The following is a 20,953-nucleotide window of genomic DNA, read 5'->3' as shown; positions in this document are numbered from 1 at the left end:
GGAGAAAAGATTATGATATATATATATATATATAAATTCTAGATTTTTTTTTTTATTCCTTCTGAATTGTAAAAATGTTTATTTTAATATTTATTTAACAGCTAATATGACAAGCAATATTTTATTTTATTTTTTAACTCAAAAAAATTGAAATTTAGATCATTTAGTTTATTCATATTTATCACATATATATATATTTATTATGGAGCAACATATATCTTATTATTTATATTATTATTTTCAAAACAAAATGCTAATGCTTTGTGATGTTAGTAACTTTTTTTTTCTTAATTATTTTTTTTAAAATATAGTTGTGTGGTAGTTGATATGGCATATCTTGCCATGTCAATTTTTTTTATTTTTAATTATAATTATGTGGGAGATGATGTGGCACACTTTGCCACATGTAATAAGAAATGAATTTTTTTAAAGTTAAAAAAATTATTTAAATAAAAAATTATTATTTTAATTATGATTAAACTCAATAAACATTGATTGAAGATTTAAGTGGCATTAGTGGCTTCAAATTTCAAATTTGTTTTCTTTATGAGTTGGAGATTAATGCAACTTTGGAGATTTTTCAATTCAATTGTATCATAATCAAATGATGGCTTCTTGGTATCTTGTTTTTGGAGCTGAACCTCACAGTAATATGTAGCTTTAATTCTGTTTAAAGAGATAAGGTTGGAAATAATTAAATGAACTCCCAGTCAAACATAATAATAAGCTTCTCTTTTTTAAGAAAAAATAAATAATTTTTTCAAAATTATTAAATGAATTTTTAACTCAATTATTGGTTTTTTTTTTCCAATATGGACAAACTTTCAAAGCACAAATACACCTCATCACAATCATGCACCGGAAAAAACCAAACTTTCAATTTTTTTCCGTAATGTCGATAACTTTATTGTTGAGTTAATCAAAATATATTTTAGATGGATACATTACATACCAAATTTAGAGATTAAATATATATATATATATATAATTAATTCCATCATCATATATCCACCCTTTCACTTTGTACTCTTTTTGGATCTATTGACCAAATTGATGATAGAATTATTACTTTATGGAATCTCTGCCATTGATGATGCAGTTTAATTACAAATAGAAATTGCACATAATAATAATAATAATAATAATAATAATAAAAGACAATTGAAAGAAGTAGTACTTTTGCACAGCACAAAAGCTTGAAAAACAGACCCAAAAAAATTTTTGAAAAGTTAAAAAAATGAGGAGGGAGTTGGAAAATGGAATAGCAGAGGCAGAGAGGTAGGTGAGAGGACATTGTAAGTAATTCCTCTCTTTCTCTCTCTCTCTCTCTCTTTGTCATTTGATACCCCAAAAAGAGTTTCACATGCACCATAATTATCACCAAACTATTCAACATCAAATGTGTACTTTTGTGTTTTTGATGCATCAAGGTGACAAAAGAATAAGGGAATCAATTGGGTGAAGATTTTTATTTTATTTTATTTTATTTTCCTTCTGTTCTTTTTTTCTCTCTCAGATGATGTAAATTTCTATATTTCTTTTTATTTTTTTGAAGGAAAAAAAAAATTAATAAAAAATATACTGCATAAAGCTGTGACACCCTCTTCTACTACTCTTCAGTCCTTCCTTTTCATTAATGAGTGATTTCACCCATTTTGCATCTTCACTCACTGCAATTGGCTACCTTTTCTTTTCTTTCTCTTTCTCTACTTCTCTCTCTCTCTGTGTGTCTGTGAAATTGTAAGGACTGATGCATTAATTGCTCTTATTGGGAGTGTACATGATGAATGGTTTCCATTGCTATTGGGTCAATTTAGTCATTATTCTTGTTTTCTAAGATTATGTGTTAAAAACTCCAATATCATGTTTAATATCATGTTTATATCTTGCATCAGAGATTCAGATACTCCCTCAGCTCTGTTTTTTATCTATCAAAAATTCATTTTTTTTTTAATTTATTATTTTTTAATATTAAAAAAATATTTATTATTATTTTTTAAATTACTCTTAACAATCTATTCAACTTTTTTTGTTAAAATTAAATATGAAGATATAAATTAGAAGTAATTTTTAAAAAATAAATTAATTTTTTATAAAATTTTATGAAATAATTAAATTTTTTTGATACGTGAGATTCGATTAACCATAAAAAAAAATGATTAAATTTTTTTTTGAGAATTAAGATTCCAAAGCCTGGAAAAAGTAATGGAATACTACCTACCTTATTACGGGGTGATTGTTTTAAATATTTATTTAATAATTATAAACAATAAAGCACAAAACAAGCTAATTGCTACCATTTCTAGCACTGAAAGAAACACACAACAAAAGATGTTTGTTTTTTCATAACCAAACTATCATTCCTTTATCTAACACCAAATATCAATGATTGAACAAAAAAATAATAATAATATTATTAATTCTTGGGCATGCAACCTAAGCCTACTTAGATATATTGATTGATAATTATTAAACTTCTAAGATTAGATTGAGTTATTATATATAATTTCCAAGGTGGAGTGGCCTATAATATAGTCATATCATATAGAGTACAACACACCCATGAGATATGTTCATGGTGGAGTAAGAAGTGACTCCACTTAGCCAATGTGTTTTCTAATACACATTTGAATGATGTTGAGTGAAATGATAATAAGGTACTTGGCTTATTGCTCTTGAACCTTATATATCTAGTGGAATATGATTTGTTTTGGCATGCAGGACCCTCCCTCACATTGCAGTCACACTGAAGTGAGGTAACCCCACTCAAGGACTACTATTTGGCTGCTAACTTGTGATACTATCTTACTTTATGGACTCTGTTTTCTGTAAGACTTGTCAATCTAGTACTGCTAATATGTCTCTTCAAAATACAACAAAATAATTTTAAAAAAAAGGATTTTATATATTATACATATACTCTCTACAAAGTTAATGTATACAAACTGAATAAATCAGTTAATTTATGAAATACTAACATAATCTTTGTACATTTTCTAAAAAGACTCATTCTTAACCTTTTAATTTGTGTATCCTATCAGTTGTACTTGTGTTTTCAAAATATAATTTTATTTAGTTTATTGTTTAGTACTAGAACCCTATTTTTTTTTTTTAAAAAAAAAGAATGTGTTAAAAAAATTAAAATGTATAGTCTATGGAAATATATTTGATGTTCCATCTATTATTAAAACAGAATAGGTAATTAGCTTTTCATGAAAATATAATTGTAAATTTAAGATTTTAAAGAAGAATATATGTCACTCTTAATATTATAAATGGTAGATATCATTTGCTTATTACAAATAAAACTTAAGGAAAACACAAAGCATACTATACAAGTTCTCAACTACATAAACATCAATCATTTGTTGCACAAAAACAAACAGTCCATCTGGCTAATTCAAACTATGTCTGTTTTAAAGATGACATAATTGAACACAGAGCAGGGAAAACAATGTACCTTGTGCTGATAAGGTTCTCTGTTGATAGTGAGTTGCACTCATTTTCCATTTGCTAACATCAACCCACTTCAACACTATGAAAGCTTTCTTTTTTTGGTGGATTATTCTGTCATATAAAAGAAAAAAATATTGCAAATTGCATCAATAACATGTTATTTTCACATTCCAACAAAACCAACCACCAAGCTTCTCAAAAGATAAAGGAAGACTGGGACATGCTAGCACTTAAAATTGAATGACAAACATATCAAGATCATTACAATAGATATCTCATCTATTTATGTTTGGGCATGATATAATTGGATGTTGGTGCAAGTAGTATTAATAAGTGTGTCCCCTCAACTCCTTATTGCTAAGTCTCATAAATGTATGGGTTCCATCAAAGTTGCGGCTCCCATGATATGGAAAATTGGAAATGATCAGGCAGAGAAAAAGGATAATTACTGATGTTAATTATGCAACTGAGTTTCACTTTATGAAAGAATAATAATAGTCAAGCTCAAGCTACATCTGTTACTCACTGGAGTAACAAAGCAAACATAGTTATGCATATTCTGTCGTAGTGTGATACTAATACCATGGCCTGAAACCAAATGTTTTCAATTTATAAGCCATCTTTCTTAGCGCTATTCACTAAAAGACATAAAATACAATTGAGAATTTAAGTTACCAGGATCAACTAAGGAGAGATTTATTTGGAGTTCTCTGCAGGTGAACTTTGTGCTTCATTGGCATCATGAGTTCCAGTCCTTTTAGAATGTTCAGACGGATCCTCCATCTGCTAGAAAAAGAGAAACATTAGTTACAGCTAGAAAAAGTTCCTGTTAACATAACCCAAAATAATTAAAAAGCAACACTTAAATCTCTAACACACTTCGGTAATGATATCTTGAGTACTTGGAAGTGTAAATAAAATGAGAACGTAAGGCCAGCATATCATGCCAAATTTACAGCTGGAAAAGATAACCACCACTTCAACGATGCAAAATCAAGTGTCAAACAGTTGATAGTATGGCCATTGAATAATCAGTATTTAAAACAGAATCATAATCCACAAGCATACATCTAGAGCAACCAGAAAAATAACAAGGAACAACATGATTAACAAAACAATAGATCAGTTACCCCCAAGTTTCTTAGACTATCACTGACATCCTCTTGTTGCTTCTGAAGGGTGGTCCTGAGTTCCTTGAATCCCTAAACACAATCACAGGTTAATATATAAACAGGCATATCTCTCAAATAATGAATTAGAGGATAAGATATTACTGATCTTAGTTGATCCAATTCACTATTGAGTGACTCCTTCATTGTTTTAAGCTCCTGCACAGGATACGAAGATAAATTTCATGTACTGAATATATCTCATCACTGAAATTAGATGGATCTGTGCTGCGAAATTGCCATGAAAATTAGAAATCTTGTTTGATATGGCTAAAGAAAAGCAAAGATTGAAGAACAGGAGAAAAATCAAGTATAGCACAGACAAATACTGAAAAAAAAAGTAAAATATCTGGAAGATAATCTTGGAAAAAAATAATCTGCTACCACATATAAAGAATGACTTCTTTATCCATTCAAGAATTGTTATGCTGATCATTTCAGGAGACATTAGCTTGGGTTTTTGCAATTAATTTGAGCGAGAACTCTCAGATGGCTTTCTATTAAGATTTGACCTCTAGAACCAAAATAAAAAATCCACAACATTCATTATGATCAGCAGTAATTGCATTCATCTATAATCAACTTCTATGGGCATGCATCAATTTACACAAACTAAGAATACAAACAGGACATATATTCAACATGGTATTTACCCAATAATTTTAGTAACCAATAATCCTATTGAAATCAAAATGGTTCAATTTAGGCAGATAGATGTAAAAACCAGTAAATCAAAAGGAAATCAAATGTTGGGTTTCAGATCCTGCAACATGTTAGACAAAGAACACTTACATCTTTGTAGGTTGCAACTTGTTTATCAAGTGTTATACTCCAGTTTTTCATATCCTGAAATATTACATACAGATGTTATCAAAAAAGAAAAAAAAAAATCTCTTCTTTACCAAAAGAAGAGTGAAGAGGATCAATATAGGGAGAATGTTACATCTCTAAGCTTTTGAAGTCTGCTTAATAGCTCGGATTGCGATTCATTCAATTCCTAACAAGAAAACAGGATCCATGAATAACAAAAACCACGGCAAATTCTTAAGCAAATACACCAAAGATTAATTCAATTATCTCACTGCAAACTTCGCTCCAATCTCTTGCAGATCCTCCTTCTTCTCATCAGGACTAATCTGTGAGAATTGCACTTCAATCATAAAATCAAGAAGAAAAAAAAATCAAATCTAAAGAACAACTAAATAAAGAGGTAAGAACAATCCAGCACATTTCCACTTTCAAATCGGGGATTGAAGTTGATAAAAATCAAGAGAAACACTCATCGCACCTTGATCTCCAAACCGATCAACTTCGGATCATTCCTTTCCTCAGTGGTAAGGGCCTAAGAAACCAGATTCAGATCAAAACAAGAGCCAAAGAACTCATCAACAAGATCGGAGATGAGACATACCTGATCTGAGGATGGCAAAGCTGGGTTGGAATCCGCCATTGGAGATGGAACTCTTGGATTAGGGCTTCTTCTGCTTCGAACTGGGGAAGAGAAAATGAGGAAGAGTGGGGAGATGTTGATTTGAATTGATAATGGAGAAAATTGGCGGACTAAAAACGAATTTAACGAGAGATTTTGCGAATGAGACCCTTACTATTTCACTTGCAACCCCTTTGAAAAATGTAATAATTAAACATAAAACGCCAATGAAAACTTTAACTCATTTCCCCTAGTTCTGGAACCAAGGAATATCCTGGGTTTCCATTTCTATTAAAAGCCCCGACATGTGTCCCTCCAATCACATGAAAAAAATATAACAACATCAGCGTAGAGATCGGTCGAATATACTTGGTAAAAATTGATATTCCCTGATTTCGAGCAGGAGATGAACAATGAACTTTAGGTCGAATACAAACACAAAAGTCTTTAGTGTGTGGAAGAGAGCGCATTAAGGCATTAACGCCAAGTCAATCGAACATACTAATGTGCTGAGTCCCTTTGACTAAGCTGGTCAGTCACCATACCAGTGTGTCAAGTCTCATGATCCACAAAGACTTATCCACCTCAAAAAATAAAAATAAAAAATTACCCGTTGTTTTTATAACATTACTTGCACTATAGTAACCTAGTTGGTAGTGAAATTAAAACATTAAAAATGGAGTGAATGTGCGTTTCACTACACCCGCAGCTTGATACTGAAAAATAAAGCACTTATTTTTCACACTTGCCAATAAGTTTTCTAATATTATTTGTAGCACCATATGGGGGCCCCTTAGGTGAAGGTAAAACCTTACAGGGACTTCCTCATAATTGTCATACATAAACCAAAGAAGGATTTAAGTAATAAACTATTTAATCAAATATTATTGAAGCTTATAAATCTGCCAGAAAAACTCGCCATGATGCATCATCAACCAAAGATAATAGCCATCCAAGTACATGAAACGATCGTTAACTTGTTAGAACTCCAATATACAGCGGTTTCGTGCAGCCGATGAACCACGGCACGGTACTTTTGCTACCATACAATAATATTACATGATGAACTAAGTCGGAAAATTAAAACGAAATGCACAACAAACGCTATTCACAGTTTCCTCAGCAAACAACACTCCAAATACATTTTTTTTTTTAACTTTTCACTGTGCAATAAGGATAGTTCCTGCGCCCAATACAGCAAAATCGTTATAGTATTATCCAAGAAACAAGCCTTGCTTCAATCCATAGCAGCTCGGCCTTGCCCACGAGGCATTTTCTTCGACCCCGCTGTAACAACAAGAGAAATTTATAATCTTTCCGGAGAAAAAGAAGATGGATACATACTGTCTGTGAGTAAAAAACCAGAGAGAGCACTTACTATCTTCAACATCCTTCAACTTGTAGTAATGAGGTGCGATTTCCACCAACCAGTCTGGTTTCAATTCGATAACCTGCATTGATTTTAAATGATTCGAATATTATAAGCCATTTATGGATCATAGGAAGCACAAGCTTTGATGTTGTCACGGAATTCATTTGTGGCAAGTTACCTGGCGCATGTACTCTTTGGCAGTAAGCACGAGTTCATGATAAATGACCCATCGTGGAAGCACCTAAAAGAGAAAAAAAAAATGATGAAACCCATTAGAATCATTATCGTTTAACAATCCACACAATGTTATGATACATATATGAGTTAAAAATAGGATTAAGACAGGTTGGGTAAAATGGAGAGGAGTTAATGGAGTTATATGTGATCATAAAATAGCTCTTAGATTGAAAAGTAAGCATTATAAAATGGTAGCTAGATCAACTATGATGTGTGAGTCATAATGTTGTTTAAACAACAACACACTCAAAGTATGAGTATGGATAAGAATGTTGAGATGGATGTCAGCCGTTGGACCGATCAAGGAATGAATTTATTCGAAATAGATTGATAGTAGCACATGTAATTGACAACTTAGAGAAAGGATCTACTAAGATGGTAGGCATATGACATGTCGCAGATGCCTCTATAAGAAAATTGGAAACAGTCCAATTGGAAGGTTGTAGAAAAGAGAGATGCGGACCTAAAAACTGTTTAATAGAAACTTTGCGTAATAATTTGTCTGTGTTTGGTTTCTCTAGTTCTTTAGCCTTCAATAGAGCAACATGTAAGAAAAGAGTTCATGTAGCCAATACCAAATAGATGGGACTAACGGCTTCTTGTTGTTATTGTTATATATGAGTGATCATAAGTGTTAACAAAATTGATGCAAAGTTTGATTTACAATAATTTAATTTCTTCAAGCTCGTTCTACATAGAATAACAAGCTTTGAATTTCACATTTAAAACAAGGTATGATACACTTAGTCTTTTCCTTAATTTTACCAACCCATACCATAATATAAATAAATAAATAAAAATCACAGGTCATGCAAATGTATAACAATTTACAAAGCAACGTTAGATAGATTGTTTACCTGTGCTAGACCAGAGCTGGGGTGTATGTATACTGTTTGGGGATTTTTGACAGTTTTATATGCTCCAGTTTTCTGCAGCCTTGCTGAATGATGGAAAAAACCTGAAAGGAACTCAAGAAGGTTGAAGCTCTATAGTAAATAGAAGCAAGATCAGGCCGAAATGCACAAGAAAACATTTTCACCTGAAGTGATAGCCTTCTTTACTGCATCCAAATCATTGGGACTTGCGGTGATTTCAATCTCAACTCTTTCCAAGAGACCCTCCAGCTGGTCTCTGATATCCCTAGCCCGTTTCATACTCCGGACCTGAGATAGCACGCAGCATGAACACATACACAACAAGCGTCATCTCATGGCAGTAGACTGAAAAGAACTGTGACAACTATTAAATTCATTTTAATTTATCAAAATAGTACCTGTATGTAGTTTTCATAGCACCATTGGGTGGAGAAATTAGTTTCTTTCCATGAATTGTAGACCTGAAATGACAACATCAAACAAGTTCAGGAATTATACAGTATAAGAAGCCATCATCACTTGGTCTATAAGCAGATGTAATGTGAAAATATACAAAAATAATGAGAGAATACATTCAGTAGTGCAATATGGTCCCCAACATTTCCTGTGTGGAAATTTAGCCTTGCATTGTCTGCATGAACTTGTTTGTCCTTTGGTCGGTAGAATATTGAATTTCCCACAGACAACATTGCAGCAATTGAAATAATCTCATCAGAACATTTGTATTTGTCTGATGCAACAATCATCTTGGAAAGCATGGGATCCAAAGGAAACTCTGCCATCCTTCTCCCAACCATGGTCAATTCTCCCTTACTATTTAATGCACTAAGAGCAAATAGTAGCTCAAGGGCTTTCAGTATTGCCTCGGAGGGGGGTGGATCCATGAAATCAAAATTCACCAGGTCATGAATCCCCAGGCTCTTCAGAGTGAGTACAACATTAGCAAGGTTGGTCCTCTGTATTTCTGGTACAGTGTTATCTTCAAGGTCATGGTGATAATTATATGCTGTATACAAACGAAAGCATTTTCCAGGTCCAGTACGTCCAGACCTACCGGCTCTTTGCATTGCAGAAGCCTTTGAGATTGGATTGATCTGCAAGGACTCCATACCTGTCCTTGGATTATATGATTTTATCTTGCAGAATCCAGGGTCAACAACATATTTAATACCATCAATTGTCAGTGATGTTTCGGCTATGTTTGTCGCCAAAACAACCTTGCGAGCTCCCTCTGGTGTTGGTTCAAAGATTTTGGCCTGAAGCTCTGTTGGAAGATTAGCATAAATTGGGCATATAATAAGCTCTGCTATCTTTGTACCTAAACCCCTTGTCCGATGCTTCAGTATCTCATCAACTGTTTCTATTTCCTCCTGTCCAGTGAGAAATACAAGAATGTCACCAGGTGGTTGTGTCACGTGAATTTGAAGAACAGTGACTATGGCTGCATCAATGTAATCTGCTTCAGGCGCCTTTGTGAAATGTATATCAACAGGAAACCGCCTTCCTGGTATTTTAAAAATCGGGGCTGAGTCAAAGTAATCACTGAACTTCTCAGCATCAAGCGTTGCACTAGATATAAGCAATTTGAGATCTTTCCGGAAACGAGAAATATCCTATCAAGGGTATACAACAAGAAGTGAGACAATCTTGAATACAAATTTACAGAATACAGCTAAATATGAATCTGCCAAGGCAAACTCATCCAGATCTTTTAATCGAGAATTCAGCTTACCTTCACTAAACCAAATAAAATGTCTGTTGAGAGTGTTCTCTCATGTGCCTCATCCACCATCACAACACTAAGGATGTTAAACAAAAAGTTAAGAGACATAAAAACGAAAAATACAACTGTGATAACCAAGTGTCTCCTAAATTTGAAATCCACCTGTAACTGGCCAAGTCAGGCTCACCAAGGAATTCACGCAACAACATCCCATCTGTCATATATTTCAGAATAGTTTTCTCTGAAGTACAATCTTCAAACCGAATGGAATAGCCAACCTGCATGTCCACAACATACAGGAAGCAGATGATAATGAATGAACCATGTCATAATCAACTAGATGTGAAAAAAGAACATTTGCACAACTGCAGGTGGACAGGAAACCAAGGGGCTAAACAGACACACCTCATGACCTAGTTTCACACCCATCTCCTGTGACACTCGTGCAGCAACACTCATGGCTGCAACACGTCGTGGTTGTGTGCATCCAACCTACAATAGGTTAATAAGGTCAACAACATGCAACTGAACTCTGACTTTAGAAAAATCTGAACTAAAATCTTTTCCTTGTCACAAGTATAAGGGGCAAGAAAAATTCAGAATATAGGGCAGAATCAGGCAATTCACTAGTACTCAGAGAACAGTTTGGGAGACTCTAATCTAAAAACTACAAATATTTTTACAAAAATGTAATGTTTAAATAAATAGATGAGTAATTCATAAAAATACAAAATTCCGGAAACTTTTGGAAACCCAAATAATATATAGAGCAATTACAAAAACTTCATGAAATTCATGCAATGAAAAATAAAAAGAATTCAGGGACTATTTTTATGAACCTATGGTCACTTTTAGAAGCACATATTGCATTCAACACAGGAAAACATAGTATGGGCAGTAAAGGATGATAAGTAAAATTCACAGATTCCCATCACAAGGTTTTAAGAGACACAAAACATAGGTTCCGAAACAAACAAAGAAGTACAAAACCTTGCCAATTGTTCTTCTAGTCAGTAACTTGCGGTTCTAAGAAAAATAAAAGTATGATATCAAATTCTTCATGTAATACCTTCCCATGTTTTGTATATCCAGCTTCATGAAGGTATTGAGGTATCTGAGTAGTCTTTCCAGAGCCAGTCTCCCCAACAATTACAAGGACCTAACACAAAAGAAAAAAAATATGATTTTAACCTGTCAGAACACTAATGTTGGATATTGCCACCTAGTGGCATGTACCACAGACTACCTTATCACCATAGACAAACAAGGGCTCATCTTCCTTTACCAAAGTCCGGCATTTATCCCCTAACGGATACCCCACAACTATCATTTAATATGTCCAACATTATTGTGCACAACTTTTTTTTAATCTTATACTAATGATATGGATCAGTAAAGATCCATTGGTTTTAAACAATTATTAGCCATAGATTTTTTTCACAGCCTCAGTTTGTTGGAACAAGCATGAATAGGGCTGTACAATGCACATAAAAATTAGAACATATGGATAATAGAACCCACTATTGGTATACTCAGCACAAGCACAACTTCGAAACCGAGAGAGAACACAAAAGTCACTATTGGCTAAGTCTTTGACTTCATGTACACTACAAAAAATATAGAACAGTATAAATTGATGTTTGCCATTTTGTTCTTTTTAAAGAATAGAAGGTGAAAGGCAGTCAAAAGGGTTTTGGAGATTCTTCAAAGAACGCATGGATTACAAATCTAGATGAAAATCCAGCACTACTTATGATTGACATCCAAGCCTGTATAACTCAAGTATCAATTGTCTAAGGTTTAGCAATCTACTAGCAGAAAAACAAAATAGTGAGTAAGGGCCGCAATCTCTTCCAATCAATGATAACTCCCATTATTGCAATGCAGAAGTAATGTGAGATTCCACATGCAGCTAATTGTTTGCAATGGCCTTAGACAAGTAAACAAAATTATCCACTGAATGCTGCTCAAACATGGAATATGCAGGAAAAAAATTGAAGAATAACATGAAGGTAATATCTGGGAAATTATGGACAGACAAGAACAATTACTAGTTCCGAAAGAAAATAGAACCAAACCAGTACAAAACTATACTGACCTGATGATCATTAACAGCCTGGAGTAGTTCTTCGCGATAAGGATAGATGGGCAAGGTCTTCCTATCATCCTGAGCAAGCACGAGAGAACATCAAAATGTAACACATTTTTGCAACTCAAACTGACACTGAAACCATGGTTGTTTCTTTAAACAAAAGCAAGTAAAGCCACAAAACCCACATAAGCAATGGAAAAATTTGCAAGCCGAAAGTTGTTAAAGACGTCATACTTGAATCTTTTGAAGTGCAGATTTTGCAGCAACATCTTCAGGAGTCTCGCCATCCAATGCATCTTCATACTGCTTGAATACACATCTAAGATCAGAACAGCATTCAGGAGATAACAACCACAGCAAATGTAAGAATCAAGGGAAAAAAATGTTTTATGTCTTTCCACCTGGACACCATCCATAACAGATTCCTTGATGAAGTCAATCCCATCCTCAAAAACATACCTAAATGAATAGCCCCAAAGAAAAATGCTCCTGTTAGTAACTATCAAGAGATGAAAACGCATATGCTTGAAAAAATTAAAAAGTTTATGCTGATAAACTGTACCAAAACCCAAATCATGTTAAAAGAGACAAAAAATGTGATTACATGGAAAATAAACAGGCAAAAAACACAAAACACATCATGGTGACAGGAAAACAAAGAATAAAATAGTATGTGAAACTCACTGATAATCATCCACTGCTTGTTTTTTGTTCTTAGAGCCAAACTTTAGGGTTGCCTTACCTGCAATAACAGAAATTATTACTTTGGATTGTCCAAAATATAATACTGTTTAACAATGAGGAAAAAGACTAGGCATAGATAATACCAATTTGGTGTTCTTCCCATGCTTCTTGTTCTGCAAACGGATTCATTTTATCACCCACAGCAGAATCCCTGATTGAAGAAAGAAATTATTCAGAAACATTCTAGAAAAAATGTAAATCAATAGCATGTAACTAAATTGAGTTACATATACCATACAGACAAAGACAAAGGATATGAATGGTGCCAAAAAAAAAAAAAAGGAGAAAGAAAAAAATAAAAAAGGGGTATGTTTCTGGCAAGGTGAAGAAGACAATCACTATATCAAGTTCACTCACTTGTATCGCTGCACAGCTGCAGCAAATCTTTTCTCTTGATTTACACCCCCCTCTTGATCATATGCATCAGGCATCCTATACTGCCCTTGTTTTATCATGAGAAACAAAATGTTGTTATGATCATATAAATAAACAAAAAGGCCTTAACATGTAGAAATTCTAAAAAGATAACAATTAACAGAAACAATAATATAAAAAATAAGCGATTTACAATATCAAATCATAAGGTTTGCTTATTTACAACATAAAAAATATAGCTATACTAATCATCCACTGATGTTTAGAATTAAAAAACCCAATTATTAATTGCATAATCATATTACGAAATATTACAATTACCACTTTACTACATAAAAAATTTATTTCTAACTCAACAAAGTCCCCTGTGAATTCTGATAAAATATATATGGAAAAAAAACCTTTGGAATCAGACATGAAGTGCACGTGGCATAGTTCAGGATATACCAAAAAGAAACAATCTGAAGTCCTTTTAACACCCAATTATAGCGAGCAATACACTTTCCTTACGAACTGAGTAACAGGTGATGGAAATGATACAGAAATTAATTCCTCATCAATATAATATCAGACATACTACACAAAAATATTAAAACCATCAGAAGATCATTCCATGCAGCAGCCCCAGCTAGTGGGATGCAACAGGAAAAGAGATTATGGGGAAATTTTGCCAAAATAACAGAGTAGATATTGCTGCAAAACAAATGAACATAAAAGGAGTAATAACTATATGAACAAAGAGGAGATATTCATTACCTCATCAATATCATCAAGATTTTCTACATGCTCTTTGGCAAGCTCAAAAATTTGTTTCTTGTACCTACACACAATAAACCAACCAAACGTAAACAAATTAATCAGATGCACATAATGGAGTGTATCACCAAAATAAAATGAAGAAGAAGAATCTGAAGATATAAGAGAAGGTCGCCAAATAGGTAAAATGAAAATAAAAAAATAAATGCAACTCTCTAATTAAAAGATAAAAGTGAATGCAGTAAATCATTACCTAAACTCGCGCTCTTCTGCTTCTGTCAACTTGACACCCTCAAAGAGATACTCATGGTCTATAATATCATCCCTGGGATGGGCAAGTCATTTTAAAAATTTAGGCATTATTTAAGAAAAATCAACTGGTTAAAGAATTTGTATTGATACAAAACTGCAACATATGATGAAAGAATAATTTACAGAAAGTACACCATACCGCAGCTCCAAAAGCTTCTTCTCTCGCCTTTTCTGCAAATACATTTGTCTCGACACCACTCTGATACATCAATAAAACAAGTTATAGCCATAATTCAGGTTTGTATAAAAAAGGTTTGTACAAATAATAAGCTAAGGTGAGTTATTCACAGGAGCAACAAGTCTATTTATTGAAAAAAAGCTTACTTATTCATTAACACATATAAACCCCTGATGTGATTATTTTGGACAAACCTGAGATGCCAGGAGTATAGGGAACTTACACAAAGCAATTCTACTAGGAAGCTTGGATAAACTCAAATCAAATGTATTTCCTTTGCATGATTGTACTTTAGGTTATTACTCTTTATAAACTAATGCAAGGTGAGGGAGAATTACATTTCAAGTAAGAGAGACTCACATTTTTAGTATCCCCCAATCTAATAGGAATTAAAGAGATAAAAGGTTCAGATGGTAGTAATTTGGTATTCCAACTTGTGAACCAAACATCCAGCCAATAACTTCCATAAACATTAGGGGTGTATTCGGTCGGGACTTAGATGGTAGGTTGACATTGTTTTAAGGAGAAAACTTTTAAATAGAATTGACCCAACTTTGACTTAATTATTAATAATCAAAATAAATATCTTAAAATTAAAATTTTACCTTTTTAAGTAATAGTAGTTGTTTATTAATAGTGACAATTTTGAAAATTAATTATCAAATATATTTATTTGAAGGAAAAAATTTCGTAGAAAAAGCTGGGAGGGGTAACCTGCTGGTATTTGGTTGGAAACTTAGGGTGAACTTGGGACACCTTAAGGTAACCTAACAACCAAATATAGCATAGAGACTTGCAAAACACATCTTTTTCTTTTACATTACAAATTTAAAACAACATGTTGGCATTTGACAATTTAAAATTTTAAGTTGGCGATCTTCCAGAAGCAGAACATCTAACGCAACCATTTCTTTAAGGTGATCTAACCCCATATGGGAAAGAAACTACTAACAAACATTAAAAACTAGGCTTCATGAGCAAGAACCTTAGATCTGAAGTGTCGTCTTGCTCCATAGCTGCAGATCTTCGAATCATCTCCTCTGCAGCAGCAATAACTAACTAGTAAGTATTTATCCGAAAGCCACATAAAAACAGACATCATGAAAACCTCACCTTCCTCCTTCTTCGAAACCTTGGGTTCCATCAACTATTGAAGAAGCACAAAGACAATTAAAGAATAGTCACATCAATCAGGATCAAGATATCAACGACACGTCTTCTTAAAGAAAGGAACAAAAATGAACAAACAAATAAATTGCATGATAAGATAAAGAAAAGTTGATAGCTTCATTTGGCCACTAAACCTCTATATACATTTTTCTACTCTAAAGCGTTCAATTTTGATTAGCATTAGTGATGAACTCAACAATGCCTAATTACTTGGATAATTATGTCTCTGTTTTGAGTTTTTTTTTCGTTTTTAATTGTTTTAAATTAGTTAGTGATAAGTTTATTTGGAATAAATTATCCTTCAAATAGAATTAAAATCTTTCCATCTAGGAGTTTAGCCGCATGAGGAGGTACGTTTAATTTATTCTATTCACAGCTCAATTAGAGAGAACTATTAAATAGATTCTTGTGAGGGAGAGACTGGCATTCCTTGATAGCAAGAGACTATCCATATCTTACCTTAGTTCTGTCAGGGAAAATTCACAAGCTCTAGTCAAGGGTCTGTGAATTGGGCGGCATCAATCAGAAGGTTAAAAATATAGACATGGTAAAAGTACTTCGGTGTATGAGACTAGTTTGAAAAATAAGCAAACATTACAACCTTTAGATCCTCACCCACAAAATAAATAAATAAATAAATAAAAAGAGCATTCAATATCTACCGGAAATAATTGTATGAACCGTGAGGTGACAAACAAAGGATTCAACTTTATTAAAAAATGAAGAAGGTAAGCTGGCTCGTGATAAACTTAAAAATAGGTTATTAGATATATCTTGGTAACAAGCTAAAAAACTCCTTCCAAAATATTACAAACTAAGGAATTTGTGTGCCTAGAAGTTGGACTAATATTTTTATATTTAGACAAGGAATTATTCAAAAGCAGTAACTTGTTTTTGTCATCATTATTCTAATAGAATAGTCAATGATTCCTAAGGTAAAATCCATCTTATTCTTTGAACCATTACAATCCACTTTTGCCATTTAGACCAAGATGGTTGTGGTAATCACTAAATCAACACTGTTGAAGAACAAATTATACTTATTTTTCAACAACTAAAATGTATGTTACTTTTCTTCTAAACAGAGGATTTAGTTATATTGAACTGCCTCTAGTCTTCCACACATGTACTCATATTCTATCTTCGACCAAAGAAAGGATCAACATGATAAGTTAAAAAATAAAAATAAAATTGAACTTCATTTGTCATTGAAGTACCTTCCGAGTTCCAGCTGCATCTCTTTCTCTAATATTCCTTTCCAGTCGCTCTCTTGCTTCTTGATCACGTATTCTAGCTGCTTCTGACTGCAGAAGGCCAAAAAAATATTAATTTAGGTAAAGCAATGGTAATTGCATTTTAAGACCATCAAAATTAAAAATGATCAAGTAACATAGCATAATAATCAGCAAAAAATATCAATTTAAAGGAAAGACAACAGATAAAATATTCCTCAATCAATATAGTAAACCTTTAAAAAGACCAGGTAGTGGGGTCACCCCAGGTTACCCCAAGGCGCTGACCATACACCCCAAACTTATCCTGCTAACATTTTTTGGTAAAGTTTAATTATATAAATAACTTTCTTTATTAATTAATTAAAAAATTTATTAATATTAATTTAAAAAACAATCAATAAATTTTAAATTGCAAAACAAATATTTGTTTTGATTAGTATTAATCAAAACAAAATTTGGTGAATTCTAAAGAAAACACTTTCCTGCAAAACCATTTCAAGCTTCCAAACTTTTTAGCCCTGCCATTCTAACCTATAATGAATCATACAGTGGGTGCAAACAGGATTATCCCAACAAACTACAATCATACTCACAAGACGGTGCCCGTAAGGGCAAATTGCCATCTACATAATATCTTCGCTCGTGATTATACTACATGTGCAATGCTTCATAAGCAGATACTTTAGCTTTCTATAGTGCTTTTGAACTTTTAAACATTGATCAAACAGATAATATGCAAACCCTGTAGCATTGAGGAAAAAGTTTATTTGTCTTTACATATTATGAATTGGCACACAGTCAACTTAACTCTGACCATTCTTCTATAAAACAAGTTTCCAAGTAAAAACAACTAAAATAAATAACTTAAATGAACCACCAAATACATTATCATATAATAGTACACTTTTCAATCACAACAAAATAATTAACACAAAAATAAATAATATAAGGTACCTCACTGTCATCATCGCCATCATCGCCATCATCAACCTCAGAAGTACGGCTTCGAACTTGGCGCCCAACATCTTTGGATGTAGTCACCTAATGCATAGCATAAATCAAAAGAAAATCAAGTATCAGACAACATAGGACTGAATGACAGCTTACCATATGAAAGGGAAAGTGCTATGAAGGAAAACACCATGCCTCATCATCTTCATCATCTTGGGTTTCATTTTTCCTCCTAAAACGCTTTCTATGGGACTCTTTTTTTCCAGGCTGAGAAGCTGCAGAGGTGGCAGTTACTGAGCCAGCTCCTTCATCATCGTCATCATCAGCATCCAACAATTTGTAACTCATTTGCTTCTTTGCAAACAAAGCTGCTTCTTTTTCCTGTTTTTGGTAATCCTGGATCAAGAAGAAAACATATAAACCAAAGGATATACTTAACAATTAAAAAAAGAAAGCATCAAACTATCACAGTTTGTAATCAAAGTACCAAATTACTTTTTCAATTTTAAGAGCCTTTGACATATAACTTGGAACAGATTAATCTACCTTTTCTAAACTGATTGCAAGCATAACCATCATTACAACAGAGATTGAAATGGAGCCAAGTAGGGACTTACACTCATACCAGATTGTCTGTGAGGAACTTTAGCAAATATCTCTTCAGCAAACGACCGTGTGTCTGCTGATGAAGAAAACCCATATTCCAACAACTTGCTTAGAAGATCAGAGGGTGAAGACGATTCCTTAGCTGCAAGAACAAGCAAAATTCATTCACAAACTAACTAAAATAAACAAAGAATGGTTAGAAGAAATTCAAAATCAAACTCTTGATAATTACACAAACGGATAACATATTGCACGACAACGCTCTTGGAGTATCCCATCAGAGTCATCAGCTTATCCGAAACCCAAGTTTTCAAGTAGCTCTCGCTTGCCATTTTTGATCCTAATGCACACAAACATCAACATCTTCAAAGGAATGAACTGAAGATACGAACCCAAAAACATGAACAAAATTTTTTAAAAAAAAACACCACCAATTCTAAATTTTACGCTCTAGTCAAGAACAAATTTAAAAACACATCAACAACCACTGTTTCTAGGGTTTACAATCTCATAAAAAAAACGACTGAAATCACAACCAGAGCCATTATTTCTAGGGTTTACAATCTCATCAAGAAACGATTAAAAACACATGCACAACCACTATTTCTAGGGTTTACAATCTCATCAAACAACAATTGAAAGCACACACGCAGAACCAAACACATCCAGAACCAAAAATTCTAGGGTTTGGCCATTGAGCAAGAGGCTATCAGAGCAATACCTGGATATCAACAGAAGGATGCACGCGTCGAAGATCGAAGGAGAAGAACGGAGAGCTTTGCTTCAAGCTTGCCGGCGAGGAGAATGGGGAAAGATCGCAAGGCTGCGAATTTGGGTTGTTTATATCTAGCACCTTGCCGTGGCCTCCAACCTCGAGATCGGCTTCAAAAACACAAAAATATGAGTTGGATGAGAATTTTAAAAAAATTTTAAAATTTCAATTAATGTGTCAAACCCAAAAGAAAATGGCTTTATTTATTTATTTTGCTTGCATGCCCCTCGAATAAAAGAAAATTATTTACACCCCGCCATAAAAATAGTACCCCTGATAAATGAATCAGTAAAAATTACAAACAAACCAGGTAAAAAATCTGATGTCAATAATTAATAAAATAAGTTTTTTTTACATGTCTTATTATATATATATATATATGCTACATAAAAATAACAATTATTTATATATTAATAAAATTTGTGTATATATTTTTATTACTCATTATTATTTGCTGATCTGAAACCAATAATTAATTAAAAATCTTTTAATAATTAAACTATTTTTTACCATTATTTTTTATATTTTAAAATAAATAAAATAATAATAAACACAAAAAATCAATATACATTTTGTTAAAACTATAATTTAATTTTCGCATATTTTATTTGGATATTTTCTAATATATATATAGGCATAAAATTTTCAAAATTCACATATTTCTTGAAAATTTGAAGTTCTACAATTTATATTTGAAACTTATTGATGTTTAGCAGCAACAATCCGACCAGCGCATCTGGTGTAGTGGTATCATAGTACCCTCCCACGGTACTGACCGGGGTTCGATTCCCCGGATGCGCAAACTAGTTTGATGCTTTTTTTATTATTATTTTGATAAAGATTAAATTATTTTAAAATTGTTAGACATTTTATTTTTATTTATTTATTTTTTTTAGCTAATCAAACATCAATATCACCGGTTTTAAACGTTTCTTCAATTTTAGGAGCTCTCTCATGTTTTCAAAGAAGCGTGCAAAAAGTTTTGATGATGGTTGTAAAGTCTTTTATTTTCAACATTTTAATTTTTTTTTTTTTTAGCTAATCAAACATCAATATCACCGGTTTTAAACGTTTCTTCAATTTTAGGAGTTCTCTCATGTTTTCAAAGAAGCGTGCAAAAAGTTTTGATGATGGTTGTAAAGTCTTTTATTTTCAACAATTTCAAATTTGAGGGATTAATTGTTACTTTTATACTCATAAAAACTATGTTATTAATTGTAGAAAAAATTATATAAAATTTAATCCCTCATACTAGCCCAATTGTTAAAACATTCATTCTTCTGAGTAAGCAAAGTCCTCTGTGAGGATGTGTGGCATACCCAAAACAGATTCATGTAATAGCTTGACAGTAGTTTGTCTATTTTGTAAAAAAAATAAAAAATCAATATATCAAGATATATCATTATCATATATATATATATATATATGATGATAAAATAGATAAAAGAGAAGGGTGATGATAATAGAAAACGTCCGTAAACAAGAAAAAATTAAGAAAAAA

The 20,953-nt window shown here is 32.7% G+C and overlaps 2 protein-coding genes and 1 non-coding gene across 9 annotated transcripts; 1 reads left to right on the top strand and 2 right to left on the bottom strand.

The window, feature by feature from the left end:
* Positions 1-3,269: 3,269 nt before the first annotated feature.
* Positions 3,270-6,162, bottom strand: LOC120263395. 2 transcript variants are annotated; one of them, XM_039271281.1, is made up of 9 exons: positions 6,037-6,162; positions 5,914-5,967; positions 5,708-5,761; positions 5,569-5,622; positions 5,418-5,471; positions 4,731-4,784; positions 4,587-4,658; positions 4,132-4,242; positions 3,270-3,567 (listed from the first exon to the last, which is right to left on the bottom strand). In XM_039271281.1, exons 1-8 carry the CDS (start codon positions 6,073-6,075, stop codon positions 4,153-4,155), a joined length of 471 nt encoding a protein of 156 aa, XP_039127215.1. In that variant the 5' UTR covers positions 6,076-6,162; the 3' UTR covers positions 3,270-3,567; positions 4,132-4,152. The 2 variants fall into 2 exon arrangements, with proteins under 2 accessions (XP_039127215.1, XP_039127216.1); XM_039271282.1 differs by having other exon boundaries at positions 4,132-4,239.
* A 795-nt stretch (positions 6,163-6,957) lies between these two features.
* Positions 6,958-19,578, bottom strand: LOC120263393 (pre-mRNA-splicing factor ATP-dependent RNA helicase DEAH1). 6 transcript variants are annotated; one of them, XM_039271276.1, is made up of 28 exons: positions 19,402-19,577; positions 18,913-19,020; positions 18,692-18,822; positions 18,270-18,470; positions 18,078-18,164; positions 17,106-17,192; positions 15,832-15,865; positions 15,704-15,758; positions 14,680-14,739; positions 14,482-14,553; positions 14,229-14,292; positions 13,455-13,534; positions 13,181-13,248; positions 13,038-13,095; positions 12,755-12,812; positions 12,588-12,656; positions 12,360-12,428; positions 11,331-11,420; positions 10,667-10,753; positions 10,424-10,539; positions 10,271-10,337; positions 9,111-10,151; positions 8,937-8,999; positions 8,703-8,826; positions 8,521-8,621; positions 7,605-7,667; positions 7,433-7,505; positions 6,958-7,341 (listed from the first exon to the last, which is right to left on the bottom strand). In XM_039271276.1, exons 2-28 carry the CDS (start codon positions 19,010-19,012, stop codon positions 7,292-7,294), a joined length of 3,168 nt encoding a protein of 1,055 aa, XP_039127210.1. In that variant the 5' UTR covers positions 19,013-19,020; positions 19,402-19,577; the 3' UTR covers positions 6,958-7,291. The 6 variants fall into 6 exon arrangements, 5 of the variants coding, with proteins under 5 accessions (XP_039127210.1, XP_039127208.1, XP_039127211.1 ...); XM_039271274.1 differs by having other exon boundaries at positions 12,539-12,812; positions 19,402-19,578; XM_039271277.1 differs by lacking the exon at positions 19,402-19,577 and having other exon boundaries at positions 12,539-12,812; positions 18,700-18,822; positions 18,913-19,018.
* A 604-nt stretch (positions 19,579-20,182) lies between these two features.
* TRNAG-CCC lies at positions 20,183-20,253 on the top strand. The gene has a single exon. It is a non-coding gene; the product is annotated as a tRNA-Gly (tRNA).
* The last annotated feature ends 700 nt before the right edge of the window (positions 20,254-20,953 follow it).

Source organism: Dioscorea cayenensis, chromosome 6 (genome assembly GCF_009730915.1).
Source record: "Dioscorea cayenensis subsp. rotundata cultivar TDr96_F1 chromosome 6, TDr96_F1_v2_PseudoChromosome.rev07_lg8_w22 25.fasta, whole genome shotgun sequence".
Lineage (NCBI taxonomy): Eukaryota > Viridiplantae > Streptophyta > Magnoliopsida > Dioscoreales > Dioscoreaceae > Dioscorea > Dioscorea cayenensis.
This window is presented reverse-complemented; position numbering and strand designations above follow the sequence as displayed.